Source organism: Molothrus ater, chromosome 1 (genome assembly GCF_012460135.2).
Source record: "Molothrus ater isolate BHLD 08-10-18 breed brown headed cowbird chromosome 1, BPBGC_Mater_1.1, whole genome shotgun sequence".
NCBI classification, from domain to species: domain Eukaryota; kingdom Metazoa; phylum Chordata; class Aves; order Passeriformes; family Icteridae; genus Molothrus; species Molothrus ater.
In genome coordinates this window covers 87,340,112-87,359,932 of record NC_050478.2, presented here as the reverse complement: position 1 = coordinate 87,359,932, position 19,821 = coordinate 87,340,112, and the positions used below count along the sequence as shown (strand labels likewise).

At 37.6% G+C, this 19,821-nt stretch overlaps 1 protein-coding gene across 2 annotated transcripts in view; it reads left to right on the top strand.

The window, feature by feature from the left end:
• Positions 1-19,821, top strand: part of TMEM245 (transmembrane protein 245) — a 77,732-nt gene that overhangs the window by 34,902 nt on the left and 23,009 nt on the right. For both annotated transcript variants that reach the window (XM_036402763.1, XM_036402754.1), the window contains 5 exons: positions 1,152-1,242; positions 2,048-2,146; positions 4,035-4,166; positions 10,889-11,011; positions 14,897-15,042. In XM_036402763.1, coding sequence (XP_036258656.1) covers positions 1,152-1,242; positions 2,048-2,146; positions 4,035-4,166; positions 10,889-11,011; positions 14,897-15,042 — 591 coding nt within the window. The remainder of the gene's footprint in view (positions 1-1,151; positions 1,243-2,047; positions 2,147-4,034; positions 4,167-10,888; positions 11,012-14,896; positions 15,043-19,821) is intronic.

Here is a 19,821-nt window from a genome sequence, read left to right as displayed (position 1 = left end):
TGGTTTTATTCCTTCATGGCATGTCTTGTGCTGTTTGGCCTTTCTGTTTTGCTGTAAGATGGAAGTAAGTGGGACTAATGGAGATGGAAATTTGACTGTCAGAAACTTGATTACATAATGAAACTAGTGGAGTACTAGTTAAATAATTTGCAGAATTCTACTAGTTGAATAATTTGCAGAATTCTAGTATAACTTTTTAAACTAGAGAAGTTTGCATTTAGTTTGCATTAAAATTTGAAGTATCCATAACACTATATTTTAGTTCATTAAGAATACCTCTTGCCAAATCCACGAAGCTTTACCAGCTTTCAGAGCTCGATGCTCGTTTTTATGTTTAGAGGTGAGTGACTGAAATATCTTGGAATTCCAATCTGGAACATTTCTGAAGCATTATACAGACAGAGGAGCTTCCATGTTGATCTTTAGTCAGGTGAACAAATAGAGTATTGCTGTTTCCTGAATGCTTTCATTTTGTTTTGGAAGGGCTCCCAACAAGTGCCATTGAATCAAGATGTAAAAAGAAAGTGAAAGCAGAGATTTTGTGGCCTGTATTCACAAGTGGTAAAATGCTGTCAACTCAGTAGGGTACATTGCTTGAAAGTGATGTGAATCCCTGAAGAAATTCACAAGCAGGTGGTTTGGTGAGGACTTAGAAATAACTGATGTCCAGACCTTTTGTCAGCTGGTTGCTTTTTCATGGAAACTATCTTAACAATTTACAATTATAAATTACAATTTACATTCAGCTTGTAACTTCAAAAGGTTGTATTTGCAGCTAGATGAGACTGCTTCATACGATATTTTCAGGAAACTCTGGGAAAAAAAATAATATTGTATGAGTAGACACATAGAGATTGAAGAATAGATCTCTTCTGAAAAGGTTGAGATATCAAATTAATTAAGGTCTCAGGAACCTTGGAGGATTTTAAATGCAATGGCATGCCCTAGATTTAATTCTGCTTTGCTTATGGGAAAATTTATTCCTTAATATGTAGAAGGAAACATTTGAGTTGTGGTAATTTTATATGTATTTAACCATAATGATTTGTTGTTTCAGAATGTTAATTTGTAATGTGTTTTGAGTGTAATGAAGTGGATATAATGTATAACAGTTAACTTTGTTTTCCCTCTTCAAAATCCACTCCCCTCAGCTGGCTCCCAGAAGCCCAGGTCATTCAGAAGGCGCTCAATTCTGCAGCCAACAACGTATACCAGTATGGCCGAGAGTGGATCACACACAAGGTAAGAGTGAGCTGTCAGAAAGCTCAGATTCTTTGGTTTTTGCTTTCATTTCTTGTATTTCATAAAAGTAACAAGAAATTAAAATACATTTGTCAGTAGTTCTTTTCCATATGTTTAACCATTTTGTTGACAAATCTATTCTTTCCACCCTGGTTTGGGACTTTTGAAGGAAGAGTGGGAGTGATTTCAGTAGTCTTTTTCTGTTTAGGGATTAGTTTATTTTTAAGAACTGAAGAATCTGTCATCATTGTAGTGATTCCCACTGAAAATGGATCAAATAAAATTAAGTAATTTTTTTTAAACTGACTTTGGCTGTTGTATTAGAGACCTTGTAACCTTCTGTTCCGACCACTGCCCCTCCCTCTCCCCTAATTTCTGTGTGGGCTGGGTGTGGTACACTGGATATTTTTTAAATCATAATTTGTGTAGCTAAGCTATATTCTTCTTCAGAAGAATTTGCCAAGATTCTTACTCATATATTTGATGTCTAGCACACATCTCAAATTATTTGAAATATTTCCTCCAAAGATATGATCAAGGGCTTTGGATTAAGGATTTTAGAGACAGCATTTGTTTTGCAGTGCAGAAAGAAGTCCTCAGTGCAGCAGAATGTTTTTAACAAAGTCTTTGAATTGTGAACTATTTTATCTGAAGTGTCTATTTCATGCTGATACTAATTTTTTAATAACTTGGGTTTGAAATTTGCCTTTACAGACAATCTTACGTTATTCATCAAGCATGAAGTTCATCAGTGGATGGCTGCTTTGTTCTGTCCTGTATAATAATAGATTTTTATGTGTTTTAGCTCCATAAGATTTTAGGAGAAAAAGTAAATAACACTGCTGTGATTGAAAAACAAGTGCTGGAGCTCTGGGACAGGCTTTATCACTCTTGGTTTGTGAAGGTGGGTAACTCATTTAAATGGTATTCATGTAAACTATCACTTAGTACTCTGATGTAATTATGCCAAGTATGCATTTCTGAGAAGAGATTAGCAGAAAGTTGGAAGGTTGAGTAAAGGTCAGTAAAAAGAAGGTAAAAGCTTCAAGTGTGTAAGACACATCGTTCTTGAGTCACAGCTTTAGTATAGCCAGAGCTGTGTCCTACATTCAAGTAGTAAAGTGTGTTTTTGTGTGTGCCATTTTATAGTTTTTTCACTTTTTATAATTAGTATTTCATAGTTTAGCACTTTCTGCTGATTATTCGGGTTGTTGAGGTCTTGGGAAAAGGCAACTGGTCTTCTGCATGATTTGAGTAACTTTAATTAATTTGAAATTGTGAGAAAGTAATTGCCCTCTCATTAAGTTTCTTACAATGCATTTTTGCAGCCATCTTATAATGTGTTCTGGACACTGAATCCTGAAAAGTCCCTAAGAGTTAAATCATTGTTATGCTGCCAATGCTGTCTGCAGTTTAAAGGAAAGAGCAATTCATTAGCCGTTGTGCAATGGAAATATCAAATCCAGAAGTCATATTCCTGAAATACTTCTGTACATTTAAATGATTGCAATTACATTAACACTTTTCTTTATGCAGTTATTCTTCAAGTACCTCTAAAGTTCCAAGAAGATCTCTGCACTAAAGAAATAACAGTTTTGGTATAACTAGAATGAATCATCTAGTTTGGTAGAACTAGATGAACAAGTGATAAGTCTCTACACAGAAATACAAATATTTACAAATACAGAAGGCCTATTCGAGGGAGATTTTTGACTGCTCATATGTTTCTACTCTGAATAAATTGCTAGCTCAGAAGAAAGATCTCTGTGTTGGCAGTGGATTGTTATAGAGGGTTGCTAATAGTACATCACAAAGTGTAACAGTGCATCTAGAGAGAATTGGTAATGAGCAGAAAATGTAATACTCTTAGATAAATCAGTGCAGGGACTGCACTTGGAATGTTATTTGCCATGTGTGGCAAAAAAAGATACTGCCATTTTGCATGCAGGTTGCTAAGGCTAAAAGTGTGCAAAAAAATTTAACAACTAGTGGGATGCTTATTGTAAAAATCAGAGTTAAGAACTTGAGAAGTCTTCTTTATTAAAGACTAGGATGTTTTAGTCAGCAAGTTTGCTTAAGCTTGCTTGCAGGGAATTTTGACATCCTTCTCTGAAACACTTGTCACAGTCCCAGCCTGTGGCATTCAAGATGAAAATCAGGTATTATTCACTGGGCAATAGCGGCATCATAATTAGGGAGGAGCCACTTAAGGATTTAGCTATTGTTTTTATGGCCACGTCCTGTTGTGTTGCAGTTACAAAGGTCGGTAGTCAGAAGAAATCCTCCTGCATCCAGTTTAGATTTTAGCTTTTGTGTGATTGAACATTTCCTCTGGAGAGGTAGAAACTAATAGTGAGAAAACTAGCTGCTTGGACTTCTGCTTGCGTTTTTCTTGGTGGGCTGTGCTGGGAAAACTTGTATGTTGCAAACAATAAATTATGTAGGCAATAATTGAAATCATTACCTCTTTCTTACGTGCTTTCATTAAGAGCAAAACAGATACCATTGTATCAGTCAAGCAGTAAAGTTAACTTTTAACTGAGGTGAATCAATACAACATACACATATGTAATTAAATGGGATAATTAACTACAGTTTTCTGTCAGATTTTAATTTTTCCAGTGTACAGAGGACTTCCAGGTATTTTAGGGGATGCCAGTTAAAGCAGCTCTAAGCATTTAGATGCATGTTGGATCTATTCCTCATTAAGAAAACACCAGTCTAAAGCATTAGCTTTTGTCTTTCTCATATCTCTAAATTTTATTCAAATGTCTATTTTCTTTGTTTTTAAGAATGTAACACATTCTGGAAGACACAAAGGACACAAGTGGCACATAAACCGTCAGAACAGCTGGCTTGGAGATATTCTGGACTGGCAAGATGTTGCATCGTTTGTTCACGATAACATCGAAACGTTTCTCTCGGTACGTATGCTTTGCACTTACTATGAAATTGGTCTAATTTTTAACTGATAGAAATTTCTCCTTGGAGTACCACTAAGGTTATGGATTCAAGTAAATGGAAAATTATGGAAACACTGTTAGTGTTATTTAGAATTACCTAAGCAATTGTTGCAAACCTATTTAAGATATAGCTGTAAAACAAACAGAAATGTTTATGATAAGCTCTTGTGCTTTCAGCATCTTCATGGATACCAGCTTCCTCCATCTCTTCCTAAGTCATATTGTTACCTGTGTCACCTGCAAGCTGATTTTCAGTGCATTATTTTATGTAGTCTTTTCTCTTTAAAGAAGAAAACAATTCAGTTATAACCGGAGAAGCTATTGACTTAGAGGTTGTGAAAACAAAACCAAGCAAAAAAAGTGGAGGGATGATCTTTTCGGTTTTTTACCTCAAATTACTATTATTTGTGGAGTTTAAAGCAGCTTATTTTTTTCTTTTATGAAAGTTCTGTGGAGAATGAAATTGATATTTTATACAGTGTGAATTCCTGAATAAAAACATTTCACCTTATGAGGAGAAAAAGAGGAAGCATTGAAAGCAATCCAAATTAAGGTGTTTCACTAAAAAAATCATGTTAAATCCTAAATGCTTAATACATAGAGTCAATCCCAATATAGCTCATCCTTGCCTTGAGCTGTTGTCATTACATTATCTTAAATTTTGTAAGACTATTATTTATACCTATCTGGCACTATAGCAGATCTGTGGATGTAGTTAAAGCTAGTATTTGCCTCCAAGCAGTCCTTGGTTTAGACTGATAGGCATGTGTGCTTTTTCTGTCCTCCCCCAATTGCTTCTTAAATTGTTACAGCTTCTACCATAGAAGAAGATGTGAGACAAGGAAGAGTTGAGAGAAACATTATTGCAGTAAACCTTTTTTCAGTTAATTATGAAATTGCTTGGTACTTTCTCAAAGTTGGTCATGCATGCTTGAGGCAAAGGTTTTAAAAATGCACAGCACATCGTGATTTAAAATCAATGTGGAGTTTCCTTCTAGGCAAGAGGCACAGAAGGAGGAGAAACTACTTGATAAGAGTGTGTCATTTGCAGCATTACTGCACAGTGCTCAGAAACCATGATGTAAAATGTGCTTCAGTAATCTTAGCAGGCTAGAGAGAGGCAAAGAAAAGTGTAAAGAGAATAAATATTTAAGAATGAAAAACATTAACATTAAAATTTTCATCTAGCTAACATGCTTGCTTTACTTCTAAACCTGGTTTAAAAGTTCAAGAAAAAAGTGCCAGCATATGACTTGCTTTCCTGTTTATTTCCAGGAACTCATTACTCATCAGCAGTGGGGAAACACCTGTCTTTTTTCTCCATGTACTCATGTCCTTAATGGCAGACTGTATACCAGTCAGCTTAGTATAAAGCTCTAAATCCTGATTTCACATCCTTACTGGGCAGCATTTTCTTTCCTGGCTTGCTCATCTACAGTGCATTGCATAAATATTACTCATGCTAATGTTTTTAATTAAAATTGATGAAAATACAGTCTCTGTTCTTGTTTAGGTCATTAAATTTGGGGATTATTAAAATAAGAATAGCTTTTGCTTAAGTCTGGTATGTTTAAGCAAGTTTCTTACCTAGCCTAAGATACATAGCAGCCTTATTGTATTCAGGATTTATGTTCTTAGCAGAGCATGAAAACCTTTCTCCTGGTATTCTGAAGTGGAACAATGGGTTATTAGAATGACATACTGAATTGGGAAGAGTTAATACTTTAAATTACAGGAGTGCTTCTGGGAGTGTATGTTCTGGGGATTTAATTTTTCTGTTGCTTAGATTCTTTAGTTTGTGTTTTTTGTTTGTTTGCTTTTTCCATATTTTATGGAACTTTAAGTGGGATTTAGACGAGATTAGATGGGGCTTTGAGCAACCTGGTCTAAGGAAAGGTGACCCTGCCTATGGCAGGGGGATTGGGACCAGATGATCTTTAAGGTCCCTTCCAACCCAAACTGTTCTATCTTTTTATTTTTCAGTTGAGTTTGTTGTTTGTGGGAAGAGTAAAGCTGAACACTTGAAATCAATGTTGACTTGCAGCTCTTAAGAATACAGTAAGACACAGTACAGTCCCAAAGCTGTGTTGACAGGTTTTTTTAACATACAGATAATTTAAAGACAATGAGATAGCTGTAAAGAACTGTGTAAAGAAGCAGATACAAAGCTCTAATGAGATTTCCTCCACTTTTGGAAAAGAATAAATGTGTGTGATTACACTACTTGCATGTAACAAATATTTATGCATAGATGGAGTTTACCAAAAATAACTGTCTTGCTATCCCCCCTTGTCTTTCTGAAGTATTTCAGAGTAGAACAGATGATAGTTTTTCTGAAAATACAGCTATTTGACAATGTCATATTACAGCCACGAGCAGATAAGCTCTTTTCCATTGATGGAAGTCAAAGGAAGTGTATTTCCTCCTTAATAGGAGGAGTGTTTGCTGTAAGAAAAATGTTAAGAGAAGACAGATGCTAGTGCTTCACTTCAGGCTTTGCCTGTAATGGAAGAAATTTTCATTTTAGAGTTGAAGGCATGTAATTAAATTACTGATGTAGGTGTGCTGGGGAATTGCTGGTGTTCATTTAATTTGTAACAACATGCATCGATTCAACTTTGCAACTTTGAGTATCAGGTAAAGCTTGGAAGATTTCTGTACCCCCCTCAAAATGTGCTGTTCATTATAGCAGTTATGCTTAGCTGTCGTTTGATGTAGACAGACCTTAATTATTTTGAAGTAATTTACTATATAAACATGTAAATTGCCTGAAGATTTAATATGAAGATAAGCTTTTCCAAGTCATCAGTTTATTTTTTTTTTCCTCTAAAAGCCTTGGTGTTAGCAGCACTGCTGCCTTTTTCCAGTATTAGGAGCAGTAGTGTTAAAAACCAGCATAATATAATCAGTGCTGTGTTTCTGAAGTGAGGTTTATTTCATCTCATTCTTGGCAGAGAGAGCAAGAGTGGAGCCTCACTTTGTCTTGTATTTTGCACCCCATACTCCACTCCAAGGTAGTTAATCAGATGGATGAAATAGGCAGCATGGAGCTGGACTATTAAGATTTAATTTCTGAAAAATAAAAAAGACTCATTCTTTCCTCACTCATCTGTTTTTCCATTCATAACCCTTTTTCTCCATTTCTTGTATGCTTGTAGCATTGAGAAAGTGAATTGCTGCTGGCTAAATCTGTGAATGATGACTCAGAGCTCCCTTGATGTTACATGAGACATTGCTAATGTCTTCTTAATTTGATCTTTTGGCTCCTTGCACAAGAATACTCATCCTTTCACCAGCAGGTGGTATCTCATTCAGAGATCTCCCAGACAGGAAGACTGAAGACCTTGCACAGAGATATTCACAGCAAGCTTCAGCTTAGTTAGGTTTCCCTTCCCGTGCTTTTAGCATGACTGATCTGTGCATTTTAAATCAAGTCAGCTCCTCAAATATTTCACTGAGTTACTACACATCCTAATATTTTTCTCTGGCTCCAGTAGTTTCTTCAAGTAATCTCATAAGTTTATAGTTAATTCAGTCCATTTTTCAGTAATGTATCAACTAGCATGTTGGGTTTTTTTCAATCTTTGTATCCAGTTTTATTCCCTTTATACAGAATTGAGTTAGGTACATTTTTATCTGGCTTCCAGAAGTTTGCTGACTTGAAGTTCTCAGTAAATTACTGTTTTGATCAAATGCCTTTTAACCCTCATTTTCGGGTGTTGACCAGTTTAAAAGTGGCCAAGAGGACACTCTGGATGCCTGAGAATATTGTGTGCAATTTTTCTTTCTTGCCTGTTATAGATTGGAAAGGCAGAGTAACTGATGCTGATGGTGGCACAGTGTGATGTGTAAGAGAGTCCTGAATTCTGTACAGCTTTGTAGCTCTTTTAAACACTGATCCCTTACAGCTGCTTACTGAGCTGTGGTTTGGGGAAAGAGCTGTGGTTTTCTGTTATTTAATAGGAAAAAAGTAACTAAAAGTAATGTAACATTGTTGCATACATAGTCACACTTTGTTGTGTTTTGGAGAACTCAGCTCGCAAGGTGGTAGCAATTCTTTGTGTATAGTCGGTGACCTCATCAACTCAGCTGCAGTAGGCTCTGGGAATCAGTGTTCTGAACTCTTAGATGCAGCTGCGTGTAATTTGATTTTGTGAGTTGTAGGGAAGTATTTGAGCACTTTCTGACACTGTATTTAGTAATGATTAGTGTCTGCTATGTCTGTCTTCTCACCTTAGCAATGAAAAGCTTGTATCTTGAAATTTTAATGATACATATGAGTAACAAGGAATACTCAGTAGTTGGAGACTAAAAGTTGGAGTCCTAAAAGATGCAGTTGCTTTCCTAAGACATACCAAAGCTGTAGAAAAGCACTATCTACCCTTACTCTAAAGCAGATGCTGGTGATAACTGGTTCAACAGTTCCAATCAATGACTCCACAATACAAAGATGTTCATGTAGGAGAGCCATTCCAGCCATTCCTGATGTTAATGGAACAAACTGATACCTACATTCAAACTACCTGCAGTTGTATACTCCTGGTTATCAGCCCTCAGGCTTAAGCTTCTAGGGAAAGTGTTCAATAAATCCTGCCTATACTGGAGAAACATCCTATTTTGAAAACTTTCACAGTCCCACCAATTCTGTGCTCTCCTCTGGCAGATGGAACAAGCTCCTCTCCTTGTAGTCTCTCACTGGTAACAGCTCAGCTTATGTGTTGCAAGTGAGGGTTTTAACAGTTGCTGTGATTACTAGTTAGAAGGCTGTTAAATCAAGTAGTTTTACTCTTTAGAGCAAAACTTTACTAGACCACTTTTCATTAACCACATACTTCATGCCTATGGTCTTCTAATCATTATCATTGTGTATTGAAAGTGGTCAGTCCTTAACAATCAAGTCCTACATTAGCTGTGAGGCTAAAAAACCATCAATATGGTGGTGTAGTTGTCACCAATAGAGACTGTGCTTAATGGGCTGAGTCACAGGAGTGTAAATGAGCTGGCTGAAGAGCTTTTAGGTATGCAGAGCTGGAACTTAATGGATGTCGTCTTCCCTCAGATTAAGGAGCTTGTCCTTTCATAAGGTGTTCTTATTCCAGACAGCTCCTGCCCCTTGGCCTCTGCCCTGGACTGTGTGCTCTGATACATGGGAAAAGTATTACTTTTCCAGGTCATGACAGCTGCCTTGTCCTGTTGTTAGCCTATTGTAGTTTTTCCCCTCTTTCTTAGTTCCTACCTCATTTTCTTGAAGGAAGAGCAATCTTCCTAGCTCAAAGTTGTGCATCTTCAATACCTTCTTACTCAAAGCACTGCTTTGACTCCTGTTTCAGGGACCTTTGTTTTCAACCTATGTCCCTATTTTCAAGGCCTTTGCTGCTGTTCTGTGATTAAGCTCCACATTGTAACAGAAGACCTGTGGCACAGAAGCTCCTGTTCACACACCAAGTTCTAGTATCTAAGCTTAAATATCTGGGAGGGGAACCTTGCATACAACTTGAGGCCTGCTATTAACACTGATTGCACTATCCTTCCTGAATGCCAACTGGAAGGCCTCTGCTTTAGCTACAAACCATTCCCTCCCTCAGAATTCACTGTCCTGTGTGTCTACAGTCCTCCTAACATAATGTGCACATGATAATGTTACCATGGGGCTGCATGAATTTGTAGCACTGCTACACCCTCAGAATGAATTTGTAGTCAATAGAAGAAGCAAAGGGATAGGTGCCAGTGGGAGAACATTTTTCAGCAGTGTCCTCACTTCTAACCTCACTTGAATTCTCAAGAGACACTAATAAAATCTGTACAAAAGATGAGCTTTAACATTCATAATTCCCATTAAAGAGTAGGAAGCATGAACTAAGTAGGTCTTTCTGTGTTGTAATTCCCTGTCATTTCCTCCAGCACTTATTCCCTCTCAAGTTCATGCTTAATAAATTATGTTTAATATGATTCACTCACTTCTAAAGGAGAGGTGATCACATGGCTTATGCTCCTTTGTCTGCTCTACAATTGCTGACTGCTGAGGAAAGGTTTCTTGGTTTTAGGGGGTGTTGGTTGAATGGTTTTGTTTTAATTTGGTCTAATTGCTATCTGTTAAACCAAGACTAGTAGTTGTTAGTTTTTAATAATTACTTGATTAACTCACGTAGCCTTACTGAAAGTCACAACTGTTGCATTTCTCTGCAGGTATTACTAAAAACATGCATTTCATTACCATGAAAGCTTTTAAGAACAAATATATTGAAGTAGTAATTTTATTATTTGATTGGGAGCATCATATTTATTTCTGCCTTGTGATGTTACTCCTTGTTCTTCATGTCTTAACATTTCTGCTTTTGAAAAGGTGAATATTTTCTCCCAAGACAAGAGCTGCTTGGCAGGAATGTTAATCAGAGTAAAGAAGTGTCACCACATCTAGTTTTTTTTCAATTTCACATAATGAAATAATTTTGAATACTGACAGAAAAATTCCAAAATATTATAATCAGCTATGTAGAAACTTACCTTTGGTAAAGTGGACATTTTTGCTTGATAGAACCTGCTGTAGTACAGGAGTGAGGGAAGATGATTTTTTTTTAAGATATCTTTGTTTAGCTTGATGGAGATTAATCACTTAGCAAGTAATTCTCTGTCCTTGCTAATAGCATCCAGTGTCTAAATCTGTCTTCTCTCTCCTTTTTCAGATCCTGGAGTCTCTGTGGATAGTGATGAGTCGCAATGTGAGCCTCTTGTTTACTACGGTTACAGCATTAGTGACAATCCTCTTCCACAGTGGGACAGCTCTTCTCAATTTTGTGCTTTCAGTGGTAAGTAGTGTGTCATTGATTTACATGGTCCATTTTACTGGAGTAACCTAATTGCACATACTGTAACAATGAAAATTCAGACCTAAAGCATTGAAAACCTCTTCTAAACTTATCTAATACCAAAATTCTGTAAGCTTTTGCCAATTTTCTATCTGTTTGGGGGCATTCTCGACAGAGGGCAAGATTAGGAGGTAGTAAGTCTTCCTGTCTCTTCACTGTTTTGTTAGTGGGAAATTCTTGGTTTAGGCTTTGAAGGTACTAAGCTGTAGCTTGTGATGTCCTACATAGCTGCTGAAATCTTATGGCATATCCCTGTACAAGCCATTGCATTCAGGAGATGGAAAAATTTTTTCCAGGGAAATCACTAATTTTGTCTCTAGTTGTCTTCCATAAAAGTAGATTGCATGAGACCATTTTATTTCTTCCTTAGTCCACAACTTCACCCAAGATGGCATCTTTAAAACTGTGTCCAAAATGTTAGTATACAAAAATTGCAAGCTTGGGAAATAATTGCCAGTGATTTCAAGGCATTCAGGCTCGGATACAAAATTTATCTTTAGATGCCTAATCACTTACATCAAGTTCATTGTGTGCTGTTGCTGTGATGCATGATCCTGACTTTTTGTCTGCCAGCAGCATTCTGCCTCTTGCTGGGACACTTCTGCAGTCAGCTGGTTTAGCAGAGGTAGTTGGGATCTTGCTGTGTTGGAATTCTTTTAATGGTTAGATGCTTGAACTGTACTTTTATTTTTTCATTTTTCAGGTTTTCTAGTTGCCACAGAGAAGTTTTTACTAGTTTGGGGTGGCACACACTAACTTAGGTTTTCCAACAAGATAATGCTCAAAGTGGTTAGCTTTTCTACTGATTACATTTCAATCCAGTTTTAGCTATCTTGAATAGAAATTAAAATAATGAATTTTATTTTAGGTTTAAAAATTTGTTCCTTAAAACATGGAAATAATGGACACTTCGTTCAAAAGCTCAATTTTGGAAAATAATCTTCCATCAAAAAATTAAGTAGGAATGTCAATCTGTGTAGCACATCCATCCACAATCCAGTAAGATTGTGTTCAGATTTTCAGCAGACTTTTGAAAACTGATCATTAGTTACAGAAGTGTTACTTGTATTTCACTTCTGAATACAAGTTCCTGTCTGCACACATGTGCACGTGGATGTATGTATATGCCTCTCTGTGGATGTAGAATTATGCACATGTGTGTACTCACATGTGCACACACTCACTCACTCTGCTCATATTCTGTTACTAAGATTGGAAGAGAAAAAGCTCCATTTGGCTGATGGGCATCTACAGTCTTGCAGGGAATGCACAGATTTTGGATGCTGTTAAACATACAACTAAACAAACAACCAGAAAACCCAAAACAAGCACAAGCTTCCCAACAAACAAAAACCCTGAACCTTTTCAGCAGAAAATTGAGTATAAAAAGTAGATACAAAAATATTTACTGAATCAATGGACCTGATGCACAAGCAATTAGGTTGTGTGTTTCTTGATACTTGTGGAAATGCTGAATTATCATTTTGGTAGAGGGTGTTTACCCAGAGTTTTCTCCTTGAATTCAGTCTATCCCTCGTCAACTTATAGTATTTAATGTTTTCCGCTACAGGACAAATTCTACAGTGTGAAGTAGTAATCCATCAATTGTTTAACTATGGAAAGGTCATACTGTTTTGTCTTTGGTAAATTCTTTCTCATAGTCATCAGCAGGATCTTGAATTGTTGCTTAGGAAACAATTTAGGATACCTCAGATATCCTGTACAATAGGTCTGAAAGCTTTTAGCCTCCAGTTGCTCTAAAACAGTATATATCTTTTGCTGCTGAATGTAGTGTTGAGGTTATTCTACTTGTTGGAAGAGTCAGCAAGCCATTTGATTATACATTATTACATTCTGTGACTATGGGTTCTTTTTTGCATTTCTACTGTCTACTGTGCTAAAGGAAATGCATTAATTTCCTAAAAGGCAGATACTCCAAAATTCCAGAATTAATTTTGTGTGGTGCTGTAGTTAGATCCATCTTCTTTTAGCAGAAATTGACTAGGATTTGTAAGTTTTTCTGTCTTGTAGTTTAGCTCATTGCTATTTTATTCCACTGCTGTTCATTCCCAGCCCTCGCTTTGGCTTTCACTCTTCAGGTGGCTATGTCTATCTTGTGTCTCCTTAAGAAAGCAAGTTTCTTCTGTAAACACTGGGGAAGAACAGTCAGGATAAGCAGACATTATACTTACTGTGCTTAGGGCAATATGCTGCTCTCTGTGTTGAAAACTGCATGTGCAGAAGGATCTGCCCAGTGGAAGGAAGACACAACATCATCTGGCATGCCTGCTGCTTCAGTATAGAATTTTCTACTGAAATCAGGAAATATAGTAGCTTAGAAATGGCAGAGCCCATCAAGGAAGAAAAATAGCCATAATTTCAGAATTACAAGAGATGTTAAAGTGTGATTTAAGATTCTCTTACTTGAAGCTGTAGCAAAACATAGATGATACTGCTACTGGCGCTAGATTATCTCTCGTTAAAGCAAGGCTTAATTATTGTTATTATTTTTTTAAGCTCAAAATTAGTGTTAACAGCATGCTATTAAAATCTGCTAATATAAGAACTTGTTTTATTAGCTAGATTGGTTTATCTCCCAAGGCAGAAATTAAACACCTGGGGAGATGGAATATAGCCTAAACCAATACATGGCAATTTGGACGGGGGGGTCATTAGAGGTTAATAGTTGAATGTGACTTTCAAGTTTAAGTTTGGGAGGGCAGAGTAGGAGGAAAATGGTAGTAGCATTTTACTGAGTATAAAGAAATTAGGAGCAGAGACAGATGTCATTTTGAGATCGGTAATGAAATATTGCAATGCTGTTTGCATTTTGTTTTCTGAGCATCTTCAGAGGCAGTGAAGGAAAAAGAGCATGAGGTGTCTGCAAACTGGATAAAATGCTTGAAAGTAAGAGACTTATGGAGATCAGGCTGTTTGGCTCATAAAGAAAAGATTAAGATGTGGTTTATTCTAGAATACAAGTAGGTTGGAAACAAGGAAAGTAAAAGAATTCTTTCTAATCTTGGGAGGAAAGAAAAAATATCTGAGTCGTGTACATAAAGCAAATATAAGCTATAGTTTACGTTTGGAGAATACAGAATGGGTTTTTCTTGTTTGAGGTATTCTGTTTCAAGATAGACACAGTTCTGTGATTCATTCTTACCCAAGAAATTGCTGAGCCCACTAACAGGAAGATAAGAGAAACATAGTTGACTGCAACATAGAGGAAGCTAATCCAATCTGATAATAATTTCTTTGTCTTTTAACTGAAGCAGTGGAACTGCCATCACTTCTGCTGAGACTCATCATCAAACTCACAGGAGGAATATTCACTTAGGATTGCCAGCTTAACATAAAATTTATGGTTCTGAATTTTTGTGTAATTCATATCTGATACCCAGCTGCATAATGACTCTTGAGACAGCCCAAATTTATTTGGCAGTTTTGTTTGCTTGTTTGGAGAATAGATGTAACTATTCAGCAATTTTTTGATCTGCAACATGCTGAAATTTTTTGATTAAACATGCTGAAAAAGAACCAAAGAGCCCCACAACTGTAATGTTTATCAGCACTCTAGTTGTTTGGTCTAGATGTGACTTTGGAAAGAAGCTGAACAGAGACGGAAGTTTTATAATGTCTAGCTGTAAATGTTAAGTCCTTTTCTGAGCAAGGGAGTAAATAATTCTTTCAACTCTGTTTTTCTAAATCCAAGCTTGTGGAAGAGTATCTTCTTCCTTTTCAGTAAAATTCAATATCTGAAGCATAGCTGCATACTCTAATGCTGTATTTTTTCCTTGTAATTTAAAACTTCAATTTGTTTTGCAGGTGATTTTTCTGACCACGCTGTTCTACCTGTTAAGCTCCAGTGATGAGTATTACAAGCCAGTAAAATGGGTGATAAGCCTGACACCTTTGTCTCAGCCAGGTCCCTCCTCAAATATAGTTGGCCAATCTGTGGAGGAAGCAATAAGGTAAATTGCTGATTTCTTGCCCTTTGTTTAAATTTCTGCTTTAAATTTGATGTTCAGCTGCAAATAATTAACAGTTGCAACAGCTTGTGTTTCAAAGATGAGTCGCAAAAATGCTTTTAAAAACCTAGAATTGATGATTTTTTTCCCCTTTGATTGTTAATTTGATTGGACTTGGCTAACAATTTTCAAAGGTCTGCCTTGTTATGAATAGTAGTGTTTTGTAAAACTGCTACATCCATGACATCCCTAACTCATCAGGAAGCAGTGTTTGGAGTTGTGTTGGCAGTAACAGCTGGTACAGCTCAGTAGGAGCAGATGCATGCAGTAAAACAGTAGAAATGGAGGACCTGACGTCAGTGCTGTACACATTTCAGAATTATTTAGTTTGAGGTATTTTGTCTAATATTGGAGAATAAGTACCCATTTGTTCCTGGAATGCATTAGATATGCTTCTGGAGAATATTTTCCAGTTCAGTTTCACCTGAAAGAAATCTAGTTCATGATCTCCATAAAGCAAATTACATCAAAGGGAACACCAGGGGAGCGCTGTCCTTATCACAGTTGGAGCACTACTGTGCTGCACCTACAGAGTGCATCCACAGTGTTTCCTGCTGAGTCACCATTTTTGTGTGTTGGCTATAAACTACTTTAGAAATTAAAGGAGAATTTTTTAATGTTTTTAAATGTGGTTCACAAAGATATCACAGTAAAGCTATTTTTGGGGTGGTGCAGTAGAGTTCATTCATCACAGATTAATAAAATAATCAGCTTTCACCTGTTAGCAGCTTGAAACACTAATATACTGGTAATGTAATAAACTGGATTTTAAATAAGGTGTTTAAGTCATAGTTTACTTTTTCAAAAAAGTTGATGGTCTAGGCAAAGTGAACAGACTTTCTGTTGAATTCTGTATCAAAGCAACACCACTGCTTTCTGCATAATCTTGTGCATACATACAGTACATGAGTAGGCTTTAAACTGGAGAGGTATTAGAGCTGCTTTCCAAACTCATTGCTAAATGTTTGCCATTTTAACAATGGCAAGTTTGTATTATATTGTGTAGGATCTTGAACAAGAATGCTAACTGCTGTAGTCATTTGAAATGAAGGGGCAATTCAGGTAAAAAGCAACAGATTTGGAATTCTGCCAAAAAGTTAATAGCCTTTCTCTTGAGTGACTGCTATTGAGTTTTCATTGATCACATGGTTAGTATCTCAGTTCTATCTTTTCTGAATAGTGTGAGTGGATTTAGAAACTGATATTAGTCTCACAAATTGTTCTCTTTAGCCCAGGGTAGAGGCGAACAGTGTGGAAAAGTAGAATATGGTTTGTCTGGGCATGGATGCAGTGTGAGGATTATTGTATTAAATGCAGTTACAAGTTTACAGGTATGTGACACAGGTGACCCAAGGTATTTCTCAGAATTGGAGTGGAGGAAAGAAAGAAAATAATTTTAGAGAAGCCACAGGAAAATGAGTAGGAAAGAGCCAGCATGCATCAGTAACTGCAAATATGAGGAGAGAAAGCTGGTGTCTGGAGAATCTGGGCAATGTGGAATGGGAAGCAGCTTGTCATACACAAGGGACCTCGGTCTGTGTATTCACTAAGGTAGCCTGAATCAGTCACTCATATTTGATTGGAGTAGCCTGTACTTGGTGCCTTATTTGAATTCTTTATCTTCTGAGATTTTCGGAAGTTCCTCACTTCTCAGTTGTACCCAAGAATGTATCCTAATGATTCTCAGTTAGCTTGCGTTCCACTCAAAACTTATTGTGATCTTCAGTATATAAATATGGTAAGTGTAGTAACAATTTCTCATTAATTTATGCCAGCCCAATCTGTTGTCATATGAAAAACAATTGCTACTTCAAGCCCTTTCTTTTGTCTCTAAGTAGCAACTACTCTTTCTTTTCGGAGATGAGTTGTTGCTGCAGAGTTAGGAACATAAAAATGGCTTCTTCATGTCATCTGCAAATGGCATGCAAAGTGGATATTAGTGCTTGATGGTAGGATGGAAGAGGCTCCATTTGTGTTACGAATTATCAAATAGTGAAACATCTGTAGTTTGCTTTCATTATTAGATTATGATAGCATTACACAATATACATTCACCCTCAAAATGTCCATGCTTTCAGGTTGACCAAAAAGATTTAGTTAATGAATCTCAAAGATCACGAACTGTGTTCCAGCTCCCACCACTCTTCACCAGGACATGGCATGTGCACAAAGCTAAGACAGCATCTAACTAGTCCTGTCTAGAGGGCAGGGGTCCTCCTGGCAAGAGACAGATCTAATTTCTCTATTGCTCATAAACCAAATGACATAGGAATAATCATCCTCCATGTTGCCAGTCACTTCTGTGCTCTTTTACTTAAAATCTGTTTGTGAAATGCGCTAGGAAACTTAGATGTAATAAAGGAAGTCTGTTCCCTTGTGTGCTTTGCCATTTATTTCAGAGGAAAAGAGCAAGGGGGAAAGAAGAGGAGGGCAATTGGCAACTTGTTTCTGTTGAAATCCCTTAATTTAAAGATGTTACCCAGCAAGCTCTATAACAAAGACCTTTTCCCATATCAGTTTCTCTCATTGGAACTGTGCTGTGTTTTTTATTTTCTAGACTATAAATAGCTATAAATTTTATAAATACTTTTCTAACTCCTTTGATGGTGAGTTTGCAAATACAGTGGCAGTTCTCTGTGCACACAAATAGATTTATGTGCTGTGTAGGGGTAAGAGCAGCTTTCCAGGCTGCTTTGAGCCAAGTGTTGAATCTCACTGCTTCTGTCAAAATACCACAGATTATAAATTTGAACTTGAGTAGTGGGAAAAAATAGATGCAGCTGTGGTGACACTATAGGAGTTTTGAAGAAGCTGAGTGTAATCCAAGAACTGCCTGCTGCAAACCATGGGATGAATTGCCCTGCTGGCCTTTGATAGGAAATTTATTCATCCAGGATGCCAGGGAAGCAAAATGCCAGTAGCATGTATCAGGTGGTGGGATCGAGCAGGGATTTGACAAGAACATCATGCTATGCCTGAGCCAAGAGCTTGTTTGGCAAACCTAGTGGTACAAAGGCAGAGCTGGGAAAGACAGAAGATCACTTGGAGGCACCAGCCAGCACAGCTCCACAAGGATAAGTTGTGCTGGGAAAAGCATGAGCCTGGCTTTGAGGTGGTGACTGTCCTCAAAGGAGGACCAGGGGACAGCAGTGACTGCCACTTGCTCTGACTTCAGCAAGGCTTGTGACAGCCTCCCTCAGTAACCATCTGGGTGAGCATGGGCAGGAGAAGGGGATGGCTGTAGGAGCTCTGCTGTGTGCTCAGCAGGACAGATTCCAGCTCTGGGATGCTGCTGGTGGTAGCATCTCTAGTGTGACTCAGGGCACTGATGGGGCTGATGCTGGTGATGGTCTGGAGTGAGGGCTTGAGTGATGGTGGAAGATCACCTTCTGCATGGCTGTGGGTGTCCCTTCCCATCTGTGGAAGGCAGGACAGCTGATGGGAGTGTCTCTTGCCAGGTGGGGAAGGCAGCAGCTTGATGGAAGGAAGGTCCTTCTCTCCCCAGTCCTTCAGGCCTCAGTGCTCAAGAGATGGCACCTCTTTATGAGGGGCAGTGGGAAAGAAGGGGCCATGCAACCCTTGGCAGTCAACAAAATAGCTCTTTTCTAGGTCTCCCTTGGGACTGGAAGGCAAATGGCAATCTAAGGAATGATGTGCTGCTAGTTTGGTCCTTTCCTGTGTTGTGAATGTGAGTGTAAGCTGGGCATTTGCCTTTACCCCAGATACATGCCTTTGTACCAGGCAGTGCTGCCTGCCTCCAACTAGCCCTCCAGATGGGAACTGGCAGTGTTTGGACTATGGAACAAACAGATTAGCAAATTGGTCATAAACCAGTTTTCCCAATTTTGAGTAACTTTCATCATGAAAATGCTCCTATGACGTTAGACTAAACACTTGTGTGTGCTTTGTTGTCATAGATTGCATTTGTGTCTCTTCATTGTTTGCATCTGTGAAAGGCAGCATTTAATCTACAGGGAAGAGGAAAGGTCAGTACTTGTGTGATGACTCCCTAAAACACAGTAAAAAATTTGGGAGTAAGATTACTACTGGTGGCATATGTGACCATAGGGATTTCTGACTGATGTATGAAGTACTAGTTCTCTTTCAAATCAACCAACTAATTCAAAATCCCATGCTGGAACTTCATGTGTCATTGCCTATAAATGGGAAATAAAACTTTAGGAAAGTTATAATCATCTCAAATATTGCTAGTGCCTTAGCAGTAAAAGAGCTTCTGTTCTCTAGTAGTTTTGGTCCTTCAAGCCAGTTGGTGTATCTGTTATCTTTTTTCTTTGGTTTGCAATCTCAGGTTGTTCTCAGTCTGATTCTAACTTTCTTGGTGTGGCCACACTTTATTACTCTTTTTTAATTCTTGATATATTCTTCATTTGTCCTTTGCATTTAATCCCTCCACAGTCCTGTCTTTTTTTTTTTTTCCTTTTTTCTTCCTTTTTCTTATTTTTTCTTTTTTTTTTTTTCCCCCTCTTTTCCATATTGCATAAGTGGATATCAGGACAAAAATGTGATGGATTACAAAGGTAATATTTCATCATGTGTGAGAGTCTCCCTTTACTGACAGAGGTGATTAGTTGCCTGTGAAAACAGTAAATACATGATTTACTTACACTGAAACCACTTAAAGTCAGCCATAGGAACAACGAAAGGGAAACAGGGAGGGGCCTGACAGCTGTGGCAGAAGGTTTATGCCAGAGTAGGTTGAGC